Source organism: Salvelinus sp. IW2-2015, linkage group LG12 (assembly GCF_002910315.2).
Source record: "Salvelinus sp. IW2-2015 linkage group LG12, ASM291031v2, whole genome shotgun sequence".
Taxonomy (NCBI): domain Eukaryota; kingdom Metazoa; phylum Chordata; class Actinopteri; order Salmoniformes; family Salmonidae; genus Salvelinus; species Salvelinus sp. IW2-2015.
In genome coordinates this window covers 13,821,799-13,840,128 of record NC_036852.1, presented here as the reverse complement: position 1 = coordinate 13,840,128, position 18,330 = coordinate 13,821,799, and the positions used below count along the sequence as shown (strand labels likewise).

General features: G+C 41.0%; 1 protein-coding gene across 1 annotated transcript in view; it reads left to right on the top strand.

Moving 5' to 3' along the window:
• The first annotated feature begins 11,871 nt into the window (after nt 1–11,871).
• Nucleotides 11,872–18,330, top strand: part of LOC139028453 (nuclear factor erythroid 2-related factor 2-like) — a 34,604-nt gene continuing 28,145 nt past the window's right edge. The window contains exon 1 of the mRNA XM_070445886.1: nt 11,872–12,045. Within this exon, the coding sequence (XP_070301987.1) occupies nt 12,004–12,045 (42 nt within the window). The 5' untranslated portion in view covers nt 11,872–12,003. The remainder of the gene's footprint in view (nt 12,046–18,330) is intronic.

Sequence of the window (18,330 nt, the reverse complement as noted above, 5' to 3'; positions counted from 1 at the left end):
CATCTGATGAAGATCATCAAAGGTTAGTGATTAATTTGATCTCTATTTCTGCTTTTTGTGACTTATCTTTTGCTGGGAAAATGGCTGTGTTTTTCTGTGGCTATGTACCGAGCTAACATAATTGTTTGGTGTGCTTTCCCCGTAAATCCTTTTTGAAATCAGACATGTTGGCTGGATTCACAACATGTGTAGCTTTAATTTGGTGTCTTTCATGTGTGATTTCATGAAAGATTGATTTTTATAGTAATATATTTGAATTTGGCGCGCTACATTTTTTCTGGATTTTGGCCAAGTGGGACGCAACCGTCCCACCTATCCCAGAGAAGTTAATTGTCAGCCACTGTTGCCATTAACGCTAGTTAGTGCTAGTTTGACCACCAGAGGGCATCTTTGAGAAGCATTTGATAGTCTTCTATATTGGCTGTAACAGAGAATTTAAAACCTTTTTTTGTAAGAACATAGTATATGGGATTGATTTTTAGAAATTTAGCTTAATTAATTTGATTAATATTATGGTGTTTCTATTCCAAGAAAAAAACGAAACCCTCAGTGTTTCTGTTAGGAAAATATGGCGCTGTTCAACGTGACCGTTTCCACTCCCTAATTGTAGGCTAACCAATACCCAAACAGAGATTCCGTGAAAATAAAAATCTAATTGATTTATCAAGACCAGTCCCCATGCTTGTCTCAGAGCAGCGCGAAACGGTGCTGAAATAGTTGACCACAGGCGGGTAGGCTATTGCTTCTAATCCTATTGCTTCTAACTTCAATATGCTTTTTAAATAAGACTTACACCACTTTTAACAGCACATTACTCAACACTAGTGAGACTCATGTTGCCTACAGTACAGTATATCTACATATATATTTTTTCAATGACGTGACTCTCCGCCAATAATTTCATTTAGAGGATTGGAGGATTCTAAATGAATATCTAAGGGGCATTTTTTGTTAGGGCAAATCTGATCTGTGAGAATATCTAAGGGGCTTTTATATAACTCTGAAGGAATTAATAATGATAATAAAAACGAAAAATTTAATCTTCAGGGTTTCCATTAATAAAATATGGCACTGATGGCCGACCCCGGCCAAACCTGGATGACACTGGGTCAATTGTGCGCCGCCCTAAGGGACTTCCAATCACGGCTGGTTGTGATACAGCCAACCTAACTAAGAAATACATTGGACGATACCTTCCCTCTTAGCAAGAGTCTATTGTCCTGCTAATAGCCCATAATGGCACTCGTTCCTCGCCCTCTTCAACGCGTCATTCTCCACCTGACTCTCTGCCAATGACGAGTGACTCTCCGCCAATACCGCCTGGCTCTGGACCAATGCATCAGCTGTCGACCGTATCTCTGCCCTCAGATAATGTTTCTCTTTTTTCTGTTAAGGGTGGAGTTTGGGGCGGGGTGAGGAGTACTGAAAAGGTGTGACTCAAGTTATAATAGGCCATATGTATACAGCAGATTGCCGATTGTCCTCACTTTGATTATGTTGTAACAACATACTGTAGCACCATGAACAGGATCTCTATGTATTTATGTGAGCAGATCAGGAGGAATGGAAAATCTACTGGAGACATTTCAAAAACACTGGTACACTTGGGGATTTTGGTCACAGACAGTGCTATTCGCTTACACTATCATTAGATGCTGTAACGGCAGCCTTCCCTCTCTTCACTAGAAGAGGGGGTGAAACAGGGATCAGACCAACACGCAGCGTAGCCAGTGCTCAACATGTTTAATACGAACGATAAACGTGAACACTTAACAAATACAAAATAATAAATGTGGCAAACCGATACAGTCCTAGCTGGTGCATAGAAAACACAGAGACAGGAAACAACCACCCACAAATCCCCAACACAAAACAAGCCACCTATATATTTTACATTTACATTACATTTAAGTCATTTAGCAGACGCTCTTATCCAGAGCGACTTATATATATATGATTCCCAATCAGGGACAACGATTGACAGCTGCCTCTGATTGAGAACCATATTAGGCCAAACACAGAAACAGACAAACTAGACACACAACATAGAATGCCCACCCAGCTCACGTCCTGACCAACACTAAAACAAGCAAAACACACAAGAACTATGGTCAGAACGTGACAGATGCCTGTGTTACGCCAAACGCGAAAGCCCGGGAAAATGAACAGGTAGAGTAGGCTACAATACTGTAAAGTAGGCCTAATAATGCAAAAATAATGCTTAAATAAATCGACTGCTGGTATTTACTGTATGCTGCACATTTTTACATTGTATTCCATTTCCAGCAAGACTATTCAAGCGATCGACTCACTAATAGATGAAGATGCGCTCGGCAAAGGCCATCAAAATTGCTACAGAAAAAAAGAAGATCAAGCAAGCCAAGTCCCAAGCATCCCCTCATGTGTGGGGAGCAATTTCTCCCCAGGGACCAGGCCCATATTTGATTTTTGATGGTAAGTTTAGCTATTTACCAAGCAAAAGGTACATCAAATATTGTAGCCTACATCTCGTGGACTGCTTTGTGTTCCAAAATAATTCACTGTTGCCTCCTTTTTCAGGTATCATGGCTTGAGATTTCTTTGAGGAAGAAATCATCAAGAGATATGCTGGGCCCTATGTCAGAGAGGTGTTTCTGGGACCACATTGTTTCTTTCAAGGTAGGATTATAGCAATATTTTGTTATCTTTAAGTATATTTACATGTATATTTCTAGTATTGTACCTAATGTTAGCTGTTAGGGTCAATAAAAACATGTATTCTATAAATGCAGACAATGACCCAAACCAAATTGGGAGATTTTCACCCCTACAGCAGCTGGGCTATGAAGATTTGCGTGTCAATTCATAAACCATGTGCCATGAAAAACTATTTTGCAATCTATATGGCTCTCCAACATTTTGCAGTTGCATGAGGTCTTGAGTTAGAATTGTAACACTTTAGAGTACTTAAGCATACAAATACATTGCAAATTGGGGGATTTTCACACCTACAGTAGCTGGGCTATGAAGAGTCTATTTCCTGCTAATGGGAAACTTTGCTTGCATTATGGGCTAAACCTGCTACAGTACTACAGTACACTTGTGAAAACCTGTTTTCAAAATGCCTCCAGCTGTCCATCACTACTGTAAATAAAAGCACAGCATCTTGTTTGCATCTTGTTTACATTCTTTATTGTAACCACAATGTCACAAATCATTTGTACCTTTCTAATTACTTTTAGAGTTTGGGATTTACAAAAACCTTAGTGTAACAACAGTTTTAGTAAGCAATATGCTACAGTCCAGTTACAGCTTGTTCTGATCAAGTAGAAACAAAGAAACAAGTGTCTTTTTTCATTGTTTATTTAGTGGCACTACAAATGTGAATGAATATTTACCAAACAAAACACATTACAAAATTGCAACAAAAAAAAATGTAACCTTTACTTAACTAGGCAAGTCAGTTAAGAACAAATTCTTATTTACAATGACGGCATACCCCGGCAAAACCCAGATGACGCTGGGCCAATTGTGCGCCGCCCTATGGGACTCCCAATCACGGCCGGATGTGATACAGCCTGAATTCAGATTGTTTCCTTGGATATTCATCTCATTAGTGTAGATAGAGAACAACAATGGTGAAAGGACACACCCCTGGGGCACCCCTGTGTTCAGGGTCAGTTCACCAGAGAGGGCCCTATTCATGAGGACCCTCTGGGCGGTCAGTTAAAAAGTCCTTGATCCAACCTGAGGCGCCTCCGTTGACATTCAGGTCCAGTAGTAGTTTCAGCAGTGTGTGTATTTGGAACCAACTTTCTATGGCTTGTTTAAAAATAATGATATCTTGGAGATTATTTTGTTTTCAAATAGCCTAAAGTGAGCGAGAAAAAGGCCATTCTTGAACATGGGGTGAGACATTCTTACTAATTTGTAAATAAAGCCAGTTTGTTATTTAGAATTATTTATTTCTGTTTTTAGAGGGAGAGAAACAAAAACCCCACCATCGCTTCATGTGTTCCCGGTTTGCGGCCGGCACTTGTATCGAACCAGCATCTGTAGCAACGCAGTTTGCACTGCGATGCTGTGTCTTAGACCGCTGCACCACAAAAATCCAAAAGGTTTTTAATGCTGATCAATTTCTTGCACAAAGGATATTGTTCTGCTAATAGCCCATAATGGCGTGGTACAACGTGACCGGTCGGTAGTAGGCTAACAGTACTACAGTAAGAGCAAAATAATCCTAACATTTCCACACCATAATACTGACGATTAGTAACAAAATAATGTGTCCTTTTCTGGGTGTGCGTGTGGCAGGACAGAGGAATAGCAATTCTTACACTATTGTTCTCAATTCAATCACCTTCTTCATCCTCCTGATTCAGCTCATTGAAATTCAATTTTGAAGTCGTGCACAATTATCAGTTTATTTGTGTTATGTTGCTCATTCATTGTCAGTTAGAGACACATTAGCGCTTGGGACCCAAAAGCATAATCAGTGCTCTAACTCCCCCTTGCGCTGGTCTGGAGCAATGAAGCAGTGAGGCAGGGTATCGTACTAACCAAAAATTACCTATAAATCCCTCAGCATAATCTCAAAACTTTTAGATAGTAACCACTGTATATAAGTCCTGGATGGCAGGAAGCTTGACCGTAAGAATACCCTCTCTGTAGTGCCTTACGTTCAGATGGTGAGCAGTTGCCATACCAAATCAAAATTATTTAATCAGATGTATTTATATAGCCCTTCTTACATCAGCTGATATATCAAAGTGCTGTACAGAAACCCAGCCTAAAACCCCAAACGGCAAGCAATGCAGGTGTAGAAGCACGGTGGCTAGGAAAAACTCCCAAACCACCTAGGAAGAAACCTAGAGGAACCAGGCTATGAGGGGTGGCCAGTCCTCTTCTGGCTGTGCCGGGTGGAGATTATAACAGAACATGGCCAAGATGTTCAAATGTCTAAAATGACCAGCATGGCAAAATATAATAATCACAGTAGTTGAGGAGGGTGCAACAAGTCAGCACCTCAGGCGATGATGCAACCAGTCAGGATTCTCTCGATGGTGCAGCTGAGAACTTTTTGAGGATCTGGGGACCCATCCCAAATCTTTTCAGTCTCCTGAGGGGAAAAGGTGTTGTTGTGCCCTCTTCACAACTGTCTTGATGTGTTGGACCATGATAGTTTGTTGGTGATGTGGAGACCAAGGAACTTGAAACTCTCGACTCGCTCCATTACAGCCCCATCAATGTGAATGGGGGCGTGTGCGGCCCTCCTTTTCCTGTAGTTGATGATCAGCTCCTTTGTCTTGCTCACGTTGAGGAGAGGTTGTTGTCCTGGCACCACACTGCCCAGGTCTCTGACCTCCTCCCTATAGGCTGTCTCATCGTTGTTGGTGATCAGGTGTTGTGTCGTCAGCAAACTTTATGATGGTGTTGAAGTCATGCTTGGCCACGCAGTCGTGGGCAAATAGGGTGTACAGGAGGGTACTAAGCACTCACCCCTGAGAGGTCCCGGTGTTGAGGATCAGCGTGGCAGATGTGTTGTTGCCTACCCTTACCACCTGGGGGCGGCCCGTTTGAGCAGACACATGCACATTTGTGGCCTGCTGGAGGTCATTTTGCAGGGCTCTGGCAGTGCTCCTCCTGCTCCTCCTTGCACAAAGGCGGAGGTAGCGGTCCTGCTGCTGGGTTGTTGCCATCCTACGGCCTCCTCCACGTCTCCTGATGTACTGGCCTGTCTCCTGGTAGCGCGTCCATGCTCTGGACACTACGCTGACAGACACAGCAAACCTTCTTGCCACAGCTCGCATTGATGTGCCATCCTGGATGAGCTGCACTACCTGAGCCACTTGTGTGGGTTGTAGACTCCGTCTCATGTACCACTAGAGTGAGAGCACCGCCAGCATTCAAAAGTGACCAAAACATCCGCCAGGAAGCATAGGAACTGAGAAGTGGTCTGTGGTCACCACCTGCAGAATCACTCCTTTATTGGGGGTGTCTTGCTAATTGCCTATAATTTCCACCTTTTGTCTATTCCATTTGCACAACAGCATGTGAAATTTATTGTCAATCAGTGTTGCTTCCTAAGTGGACAGTTTGATTTCACAGAAGTGTGATTGACTTGGAGTTACATTGTGTTGTTTAAGTGTTCCCTTTATTTTTTTGAGCAGTGTATATATCTTTTTTTGTAGGTCTAGGGTTTCTGGGAACGATGTTGATGTGAGCCATGACCAGCCTTTTAAAGCACTTCATGCTACCGACGTGAGTGCTACGCGGCCATAGTCATTTAAGCAGATTACCTTCACGTTCTTGGGCACAGGGACTATGGTGGACTGCTTGAAACATGTAGGTATTACAGACTCGGTCAGGGAGAGGTTGATAATGTCAGTGAAGACACTTGCTAGTTGGTCCGCACATGCTCTGAGTACACTTTCTGGTAATCCGTCAGGTCCCGCGGCCAGAATGTTGACTTTTTAAAAGTTTTTGCTCACATCGGCTACTGATAGCGTGATCATACAGTCGTCCGGAACAGCTGGTGCTTTGATGCATGCTTCAATGTTGCTTGCCTCGAAGCGAGCATAAAAAGCATTTAGCTCGTCTGGTAGGCCTGCGTCACTTGGCAGGTCGTGGCTAGGATTCCATTTGTAATCCATAATAGTTTGCAAGCCCTGCCACATCTGACAAGCGTCAGAGCCGGTGTAGTAGGATTCAATCTCAGTCCTGTATTGACGTTTTGCCTGTTTGATGGTTCGTTTGAGGGCATAGCGGGATTAGTTGCCCGCTCCTTTAAAGCGGCAGCTCTAGCCTTTAGCTCGGTTTGGATGTTGCCTGTGGCTTCTGGTTAGGAAATGTACGTATGGTCACTGTGGGGGCGACGTCGTCGGTGCACTTATTGATGAAGCCGGTGACTGAGGTGGTAAGAAATTGAAGGGGTTTGGGGTCAGCCAGGTTGTTCTGGAGAGGGTGTACAGCAACTTGTCTGGTATGGTAATCTGAGATTGACGAGGAAAAGTAAACTGACCTGAATAGTAAACACAACCGACTACAGGCACATTTGAACAGTCTGTTCCACAAGGCAACCCAAAAGAAGGCACTGGCTGTCTTTGGCGACCCCTCCCACCCTCTACACCCTCAGTTCGAGAGGCTTCCCTCTGGCCGGTGCTTCAGAATGCCCATTTCCAAGAAGAATGTGTTCAAACATGAATTTGGTTCTTGTGCTGTTGGACTACTAAATGCAAAGTAAATTATATCAGTATATGTACTTATCTATCCAGTGGAGTTGGGACAGCTGTCGGTTGCAAGTGAATGTATCAATGTCCTCTATGTTTTTAGTATATGTAACATGATGCACTGTTCAAATGTGTATGATGTGAGAATGTATGTGTATATGTCATCCTTTAATGGAAGGTGATGCCAAAGAAAAATTTACATCCTGGATGGACAATGAAGTTTATTCTATTCTATATGACCCACATTTCCACATTGGAATGACATGGTGTGCCCAGTGGGAGGTGTGTTTTACCAATAATATTTTTTCAAAGATGTTATGTCACCAAAGCTTCCAGATATGACACTAACAACAGCTCTAATGCATACTGTGAAGGTTTGATTGATTGAGTTGATCTAAGGCGCGTGTCCACGGAGGGCTGAGTGTCTGCAGGTTTTTTGCTCCTTCCTTGTACTTGATTGATGAATTAAGATCCCTAATTAGTAAGGAACTCTTACCTGGTTGTCTTAATTGAAAGGAAAAAACAAAAACCAGCATACAATAGGCCCTCCATGGAATGAGTTTGACACCCCTGATTTAAGGGGTAAATTCTGGGTCGGGAGTCCGAACTGTGTGAATGAGGTGTGTGAGAAATGTGGAAGTCTGACAGCTGAAATGGCGGTGAGTGGTGCATACGAAATGGAGGAAATGGAGAAAAGGTTTTTAGAAACAACAGCTGTGCTGGAATGCGAACCGTATGGGTATCTGTTCTGATGATATGGAGCGGGAGGATGAGGGTCAAAGACCGGAATTGTCTGTAGTGGAAAGACATACAGTAGGAAGAAGAGAGATCATGATACCGAAAACAGTGGAGCATCTAGTAAAGAAAGCATGAAGAGGGCCAAGATAGGAAGCAAGAGTAATAATGTATCAGAGAGGAAAGTGGTGATGGTGTTTGATGAAACCACAGGTCCTCATTTACACCCTATTCAACTAACCAATGCCGTAGAGAAAGAAATGTTGAAGTCAAATTAGCCCGGTTCATTGGAACTGAATACATTTAAACTCAGTTTTTCACAATTCCTGACATTTAATCCAAGTAAAAATAGTTAGGTTCACCACTTTATTTTAAGAATGTGAAATGTCAGTATAATTGTAGAGAGAATTATTTATTTCAGCTTTTATGTCTTTCAGCACATTTCCAGTGGGTCAGAAGTTTACATACACTCAATTAATATTTGGTAGCATTGCCTTTAAATTGTTTAACTTGGGTCAAATGTTTCGGGTAGCTTTGCACAAGCTTCCCACAATACGTTGGGTGAATTTTGGCCCATTCCTCCTGACAGAGCTGGTGTAACTGAGTCAAGTTTGTAGGCCTCCTTGCTCGCACATGCTTTTTCAGTTCTGCCCAAAAATGTTCTATGGGATTGAGGTCAGGGCTTTGTGATGGCCACTCCAATACCTTGACTTTGTTGTCCTTAAGCCATTTTGCCACAACTGGAAGTATGCTTGGGGTCACCTAGACACATGAGCAAAGGATGCAAACAAAAACACCTGTAAAGTGTGTTCACATAAACATTCTTATATCACCTACAAAGAGTTAAACACAACTTCAAAGGCAAAGAAAACAAAGAGCAGGCAGTTAACAGTGCACCTGTTATTATCCCACATGAGAAAATACTACAGTTTACTATAGAATACTACAGTACTTACTGTAGTAAATTGTAGTATACCGTAGAATACTATAGTAAATACAACATTATTATTTGGAAAACAAAAGCTGTAGTAAATACTACAGTATTATCTGCAAAAACACTACAGTAACTACAAACACTTTTCTTTACTATAGTATATTTGACAGTATTTAATCGCAATTTGTGCCACCCATAAATGAGAAACCTACATGCCAACTATAGACCACATATTATGTTCCCTACCAGTTATAGGAAAGAGCAGAAGTTGTGAACTATCTGTTCAGATCTCAGTCGTACCTACGTGTTACGGACATGCTATTTTAGTATTTCTCCAGTAGGTTTCCTCAAAGAGCAAGCCTCCACTTCTATGTCAAAGATAATAAAGCAATAACACTATAGTTGTCACGCCCTAACCTTAGATATCTCTGTTTTTCTATATATTTTGGTTAGGTCAGGGTGTGACTAGGGTGGGTACACTAGTTTTGTATGTCTAGGGGTGTTGTATGTCTAGGGGTTTTGTATGTCTATGTTGGCCTGATATGGTTCCCAATCAGAGACAGCTGTTTATTGTTGTCTCTGATTGGGGATCATATTTAGGTAGCCATTTCCCTCGTTTGTGTTGTGGGATCTTGTCTACATTGAGTTGCCTGAGTGCACACCTGTAGCTTCACGTTTCGTTTGGTTGTTTGTTGTTTTTGTTAGGTGAGTTTCAGTTGATTAAAATTATGTGGAACTCTACTCACGCTGCGCCTTGGTCTCCTCTTTACGACGATCGTGAAAATGGTAAATTCTACAGTAATGTCCGCAAAAACTCTACAGTAAATACTACATTATACTACAGTCCGAAAAAACACATAATTAATTACTATATTATATACTACAGTTTTATTTTACTACATTATTTATACTATAGTTAACTGTAAATACTACAGTATACTACAATCCGCAAAAACACTACATTAATTACTATAGTATATACTACAGTTTTCTTTTACTATATTATTTTTACAGTATACTACAGTATTCACTGTAGTGTTTTGCGGACTATAGTCCGTAACAGTAAATACTACGGTAAAGTCAGCAAAAACACTACAGTGGACTCACTCTGTATGCAATAATAGTGTTTAACATTCTTTTTGAATGACTACCTCATCTCTTTACCCTACACATACAATAATTGTATCTATAAGATCCCTCAGTTGAGCAGTGAATTTCAAACACAGATTCAACCCCACAAAGATCAGGGAGGTTTTCCAAAGCCTCGCAAAGAAGGGCACCTATTGGTAGATGGGTAAACTCAGTTGCCAGAGAGGAAGGAAACTGCTCAGGGATTTTACCATGAGGCCAATGGTGACTTTAAAACAGTTACAGAGTTTAATGGCTGTGATAAGAGAAAATTGAGGATGGATCAACAACATTGTACAATAGTTACTCCACAATACTAACCTCATTGACAGAGTGAAAAGAAGGAAGCCAGTACAGAATAAAAAATATTCCAACACTCAGTAGGCCTTCTGGAAAACCCTAGAAAGGAGAAGAACGGATCTTTAATGTACTACGGCACATAGAACGTATTTCCTCACAAGCCCCGCCCTTGATTGCCAACGAGCTGCATCTGACAGGCAAGAAAGAAGAAAGCTACTCAGTGTCCACCGGTCAAACATATATTTAAACTGTTCTGTCTGTCTTCTTTGATTTCACCCTCACTCCCAGCATCCCCATCCATCCCACATGATAAAAATATTATAGTATTCAACTTATATGACTTGTTAAGGACATTTTTTGCTCCCGAACTTATTTAGGTGAGCCATACAAAGGTGCTGAATACTTACTGAATCAAGACATTTCAGCTTTTCATTTTAAATTAATTTGAAAACATTTCGAAAAACATAATTCCACGTTGACATTATGGGTTATTGTAGGCCAGTGACCAAAAAAATCTCAGTCTGTAACACAAAATGTGGAAAAAGTCAAGAGGTGTGAATACTTTCTGGAAGATATTTACTAAATTAAAATGACTTGGAACTGATTTGCTAGTGTTTTTACAGTCCAACAATTAAAAAAATATATAAATAATATTATGTTTTTTTGCTCAGAACTTAGGCCCGCAGGCCACCATTTAGCCCTCTATTTATTTTCTATTTATTTTTTACACCCCGTTTTTCTCCCCAATTTCGTGGTATCCAATTAGTAGTTACAGTCTTGTCTCATCACTGCAACTCCCGTATGGACTCGGGAGAGGTGAAGGTCAAGAGCCGTGCGTCCTCCGAAACACAACCCAACCAAGCCACAATGCTTCTTGACACAATACCCACCTAACACGGAAGCCAGCCGCACCAATGTGTCGGAGGAAACACCGTGCACCTGGCAACCACCAATTTAGGTTACTTAGAATTGTGCATTCTGTAGGTTTAGATAGATTAGAAAACTGTTTTTAAATTACACCGAATGTAAAATTGCATTTGGCACTCTGGCTTACATTAAAGGGATAAAAACAGACATAAAACATACACATTACACACATTGAGCATTTACGTGTCAGATCATCAGTCTTATTTGGGATAAAATACTTTTTAGGCCATTCTTCCGAGAGAGTGGCACCTTTAGTCTCTCACCAGGTGGAAGCATTTGGAAGGATGCTTGGGGGGGTTGAGTTGTTGTTGGAAACCTGGAGTGCTTTCCTTGTGAGGTGTTGTTTGTACAGTTCATGAAGTGGTGTTGGCCTGATTTACAAAATTGTGTATTTATAAAATTGTGTCTTAAACTAGGCCTATTTCGTTGTATTGCCTACAAGCTTATGGGATACAACTAATAGACTATACCCACTAGATGTCACTGAATGAAAAGGAAACATTCTGGGTGTATTTTATGGCAAGCTCTCAGTGTCCAGACAGCGCCAGGGGCCGTTACCACCTTGTCAGTCAGGCTGCCGCTGCTAGTGGGCAGGGCCGTTCAGCGGCTGGGGTTTCTTAACGCTTTCATTATTTCTAGACTGAACTATGTTCATATTCAGGACGCTGTTCAGTAAGATTTCATTTGATTCGTGTTAGTGTAAGGGACTTTAAAGATAATTGCGGATCTGGGCGTTTAAGAGCAAATTCACAAGGGAATATCAACTGCGCAATGATGGAGGTAGAATTGTCAAGTGCACATCGAAGTCAACAGGTAAGACAAGGGGCCCGAATAACATGCTTCATAGGCGGCCTAACAAATTTGTTTCTGACTCAAGAGAAACGCTTAGACTATAGAAATTGTGTCATAAGCCATTGTTGTTATCCTGTGGTAGGCTACTTCAAATGTTACAGTATAGGCAACAGTATAGTAGACAGAAGAGAAGGCTAAGAAACTGCATCATAAAGTAGACTAGGCAACCTGGATTAGGCTATATTGTGTTATATAGAACAAATTAAATGTAGCATAAATAAAACCTAATAAATAAATGTGGATTGAAATAATTTCAATAGGCATACAATCTCACTTTTTCCAACATTTGCTTGTTGTGAACCGTTTCTCATAGATCTGTAGAAAAATCTGCAAAGTCATTGGAGAGCCTCATACTTGAGTTCTTTACCATACTTGAGTTCTTTGCCTATAACACAGTTTCAACCTGTTTCATAAAGATTCAAATCCACGTTTAAGGTTGAATTTTGAAAGCAGGATGTCTATGAATTGGTGCAAAAAAATAAATTTTATACATCTGATTCTTCCCCCAAAATAATGCCATCCAGTTTATTGTTTGTCGAGAGCCCCCTCCAGGACTGTGGTGGTACCCTTTAGCGTGTGATCTCTGTATCGATGGCATATCATCAGTGGCAACCTTCGCTCAGTCCACTAGGTCCACAATTGTAGGCAGTCTCATAGAGGAATGTTTGTTTGTAAAAGCTTATGTTTTGAAGTTCTTTGAATGAAATATATTATAGGAAGAGATGGGCAAAGATAAATGTATACAACTACAATCTACTCCAAAGATGTATCAAACAAAAACATTTTTGCAAAGCATTGTATTCAGATAAACATTCTCAGTAAAGGTAACAGACATTTTACTTGTTATAACTGTGATATGTGGTTGAATGCACTGACTTTAAGTCGCTCTACGTAAGTGTCTGCTAAAATGACCAAAATTAAAAAATGGAAAAATAACCTGCAAAGCACAGTGGGTATTGTTATAATAAGGGGTGGAGCTCATAAGACTAATGGTCAGTGTGCTTTGCAAGTGTTCATTTTAACGTTTACATTTTGGTAATTTAGCAGACAATCTTAATACAGCATAGTGCTATCAAATTTCTTATACCAAAGCGGCCACAAAATTGTGAACCGCTATAAAAAAAAAAGGGTATGGAAAAGTATTTTGTATTTTGAGAATACAAATTACAGCTCTTGAATGTATCTTGTTACAAAATACATTGGTTTGTAGTTCAGGCCAGCGAAATACAAATGACAAAATACTCAAAAGTAATTGAAATACATGCAACAGAAATACTGCCCATCTCTGATTATAGGCCTACTGCACTTTATCAAGCTGAGTTGTATGATGTAGTTGGACCTTGTAGGTGGATGAACAGCTCTCTTGTTATGATGGAATGTTTTGTTGTAAACACATCAATGAAGAGCCACAGTAGTAAATATGACCCTCTTCATTTAAAGGGTGATATAACCTAGGATACTAATGGTGTGAATACAAAGCATATTTTATTATTTTCTATTCTACTTGATTCTATTCTACCGAAGTCTTTGATCCCAGCTCATGCCATGGTGTGGGGGTTATCAAAGTGGTATCTGCAGCGCTCTCCCAACCACTGTTTAGGTAAAAAGGTGAAGGATGGGTCTGGAATCATCTAACCACTCTCAAATGTATAGACAGAGCTATAGATGCAAGGACTGACCATCCATTATAATTTTAAACATGTTGTGAGGCTATACGGTGTTTGTTTACATTTACTTTATTTACAAACATTGGAGTAAAATAAGCTTGTATTTTGGATTCTAATTGGGTACGACAGTTGAACTAAGCTCATGTCATGAGGCATTACCAAGTTATATTCTTCAATAATCATTGGGTACAAAAAGTTGATGTAGTATTTTTAATGTCCTGAGTATATAGATGGTTTGGGCAATAAGGTCAACAGGTCAACACCATTCTGTTTTTTCAAAGTAAGTCTACTAGTAGACCAGCCAACCTATAAAAAGTGCTTGAAAAAAAGCTTAAAGGTTGTCATCCATGCTAGATCAAACAATAATGGATGGGGTTACTATACACATCTGGCATTACTATACACAAAGTAAGGCCAGATGTCACTTTACATTTAGATTAAGGCCATTTTCAAGATATTAAAGTTAAAATCAGGTGAAAATTGTAATACACCTTACAAAAATATAAACGCAACATGCAACAACTTCAAAGATGTTACTGAATTACAGCTCATATAAGGAAATCAGTCAATTGAAATGAATTAATTAGGCCCTAATCTATGGACTGGGAATACGTACACTAACGTTCTAAAGTTTGGACTCACTTAGAAATGTCCTTGTTTTTGAAAGAAATGCACATTTTTTGTCCATTAAAATAACATCAAATTGATCACAAATACAGTGTAGACATTGTTAATGTTGTAAATGACTAGAAAGAGAAAGAGTGGGAGGCCCCAGTGCACAACTGAGCAAGAGTACAAGTACATTAGTGTCTACAGTAGAGTGTCTATTAATTTTCACAAAGTCTGCTGCCTCAGTTTGTATGATGGCAATTTGCATTTACTCCAGAATGTTATGAAGAGTGATCAGATGAATTGCAATTAATTGCAAGTCCCTCTTTGTCATGCAAATTAACTGAATCCCCCAAAAACATTTCCACTGCATTTCAACCCTGCCACAAAAGGACCAGCTGACATCATGTCAGTGATTCTCTCGTTAACACAGGTGTGAGTGTTGACAAGGACAAGGCTGGAGATCACTCTGTCATGCTGATTGAGTTGGAATAACAGACTGGAAGTTTCAAAAGGAGGGTAGTGCTTGGAATCATTGTTCTTCCTCTGTCAACCATGGTTACCTGCAAGGAAACACGTTCCGTCATCATTGCTTTGCACAAAAAGGGCTTCACAGGCAAGGATATTGCTGCCAGTAAGATTGCACCTAAATCAACCATTTGATGGAGAGCGGTTCAGGGCGCACAGTACTACATAGAGCCATGACTAAATGGAACTCTATTCCACATTAAGTAACTGACGCAAGCAATACAATTGTATTTTAATAACACAAACATTGGCACAGACACATGCATACACATACACACACACACATATGATAACATACACACTATACATACACATGGATTTAGTCATGTAGATACAATGCCTTGCGAAAGTATTAATCCCCCTTGCGTTTTTCCTATTTTGTTGCATTTTATTTGGATTTCATATAATGGACATACACAACATAGTCCAAATTAGTGAAGTATGTACTGCTGGAAGGTGAACCTCCGTCCCAGTCTCAAATCTCTGGAAGACTGAAACAGTTTGCCCTCGAGAATTTCCCTGTATTTAGCGCCATCCATAATTCCTTCAATTCTGACCAGTTTCCCAGTCCCTGCCGATGAAAAAGCATGATGCTGCCACCACCATGCTTCACTGTGGGGATGGTGTTCTCGAGGTGATGAGAGGTGTTGGGTTTGTGCCAGATATAGCATTTTCCTTGATGGCCAAAAAGCTCAATTTTAGTCTCGTCTGACCAGAGTACATTCTTCCATATGTTTGAAGTCTCCCACATGCCTTTTGGCAAACACCAAGCGTTTGCTTATTTTTCCCTTTAAGCAATGGCTTTTTTCTGGCCACTCTTCCGTAAAGCCCAGCTCTTTGGAGTGTACAGCTTAAAGTGGTCCTATGGACAGACACTCCAATCTCCACTGTGGAGCTTTGCAGCTCCTTCAGGGTTATCTTTGGTCTTTTTGTTGCCTCTCTGATTAATGCCCTCCTTGCCTGGTCTGTGAGTTTTGGTGGGCGGCCCTCTCTTGGCAGGTTTGTTGTGGTGCCATATTATTTCAATTTTTGAATAATGGATTTAATGGTGCTCCATGGGATGTTCAAAGTTTCAGATATTTTTTAAATATAATATCCCAACCTTGATCTGTACTTCTCCACAACTTTGTCCCTGACCTGCTTGGAGAGCTCCTTGGTCTTCACGGTGCCGCTTGCTTTGTGGTGCCCCTTGCAGACTCTGTGGCCTTTCAGAACATGTGTATATTTACTGAGATCATGTGACAGATCATGTGACAATTAGATTGCACACAGGTGGACTTTAACGAATTATGTGATTTCTGAAGGTAATTGGTTGCACCAGATCTTATTTAGAGGGGCTTCATAGCAAAGGGGGTGAATACATATGACTGCACCACTTTTCCGTATTTTTCTTTTGTTGAAACAAGTAATTTTTTTCCATTTCACTTCACCAATTTGGACTATGTTGTGTATGTCCATTACATGAAATCCAAAAATCCATTTATATTACAGGTTGTAATGCAACAAAATAGGAAAAACTCCAAGGGGGATGAATACTTTTGCAAGGCACTGTAGCACACCACAAGCACTGTTTTCAAACCACATCTGGATGGATCCATAATGAATTACTATTGGAATAAATATCAATGAGTTACAAAAATATTGGAATAAAGTAGGCTAATGCAATTGAAGGCAACAAATTGTTGCTTACTGAAACACCCAAAGTCATCCAATGTGTTATCATAGGATCTGAAGCAATAGCCTACCTGCGTGTGGTCAACAATTTCAGCACCGCTTCGTGCTGCTTTCAGATAAGCATGGGGACTGGTCTTGATAAATCAATCAGATTTTTCTTTTCACTGAATCTCCATTTGGGTAGTGGTTAGCCTACAATTTGGGTTTTAAAAAATTTGAATTATTTTGCTCTTCACTCGCAGTCGCTTAGTAGCCTAGGCCTACTCCCAACTGGTCACATTGTACAGTGTCATATTTTCCTACCGGAAACCCTGAGGCCTACATAGGCTACTGTAAAATGCATTTGAATGTTTCTTGGAATAGAAACTGTCACGTTGTCTAATGATTGGAGACAGGCACAGGAATAAGTAATAGCGGGTTTTATTTTCTCCATCCAAACAGAGAGTAAAGGTGTAAACCTCTAAATAATACAAGGGACGAGACCCGTAAAACAAGTGCACGAATACACGCAGCATGGAAGCCGATACAAGAGCACAGGTACTCACAGGACCAACGGACATGGTAACAATAACCGACAAGGACAATGGGGAACAGAGGGCACATATATAACATACAAATCAGAGGGAATGGAAACCAGGTTTGCATAATGAGACAAGACAGTCTGGGGTTGGTGGTAATGAATCTAGTTCAGTGACGTCTAGAAGGCCGGTGACGTAGACCTCCTGGGCTGGTGAACGGATTAAGCAGCAGTACTGGGGGGATCCGTGACAGTACCCCCCTGGCGTGCTGCAATAGCAGTGGGACAACACCGGCCTCGGTGACGAACACAGGGACGCGGGTCGGTCAGGGCACCGACGGTGAAAATCCCTGGTCAGCGAAGCGTCCAGGATGTAGGAAGCGTCCAGGAACCCAGCACTGCTCGTCTGGGCCATAGCCCTCCCAGTTGATGAGGTAATAGAGACGCCCCGCTCTAAACCTCGAATCCAGGACTTCACGGACCGAGTACGCCGGACCTCCCTCGATGTCCAGAGGAGGAGGCAGAGCGTCACTGGGTACAGCCTCAGCGAGGGGACCAGGCACCACTGGCCTGAGGAGAGTCATGAAAAGTCGGTTTAATGCGGTAATCAGCAGGGAGTTGCAAACGGTACGTTACCACATTTGTATTTGTCTTTATTATGGATCCCCATTAGCTGCTGCCAAAGCAGCAGCTACTCTTCCTGGGGTCCAGCAAAATTGAGGCAGTTCATACAATTTTCTCCACTTTCTCTCCTCCACTTTCAGCCAGGAGAGATTGACAATATTAATATTAGCTCTCTGTGTACATCCAAGGGCCAGCTATGATGCCCTGTTCTGAGCCAATTGCAATTTTCCTAGGTACTTTTTTTGTGGCACCTGACCACACGACTGAACTGTAAACTTTGTACATTGAGATATTAAAGACATGATAGATCAGACGCATTTTATATAAAGGAGTGAGATCTGTAGAAAGAGAGAGTGGCTGTGGAATGTGCTGGGTGGACGGGAGGAGATTGGATTGCTATAGGGGAAGCAGATGGACATCTGTGGATTAGGCAAAGGAGGGATTGAGGTCAGGAGGTCAGGTCAGATCCCCTGAAGGGAGTAATAAGGGTTTTACGACCCTTTTTCTGTAGAACCATAAGATGTATGGATTGGAGAGAAGGAGGAGTGTTTTAAGTGGGATATATATACCTGTGATGGTGAGAAATGTTTTGTTGTCTGAATACAGCTGTGACGACCCTTTGGGAAT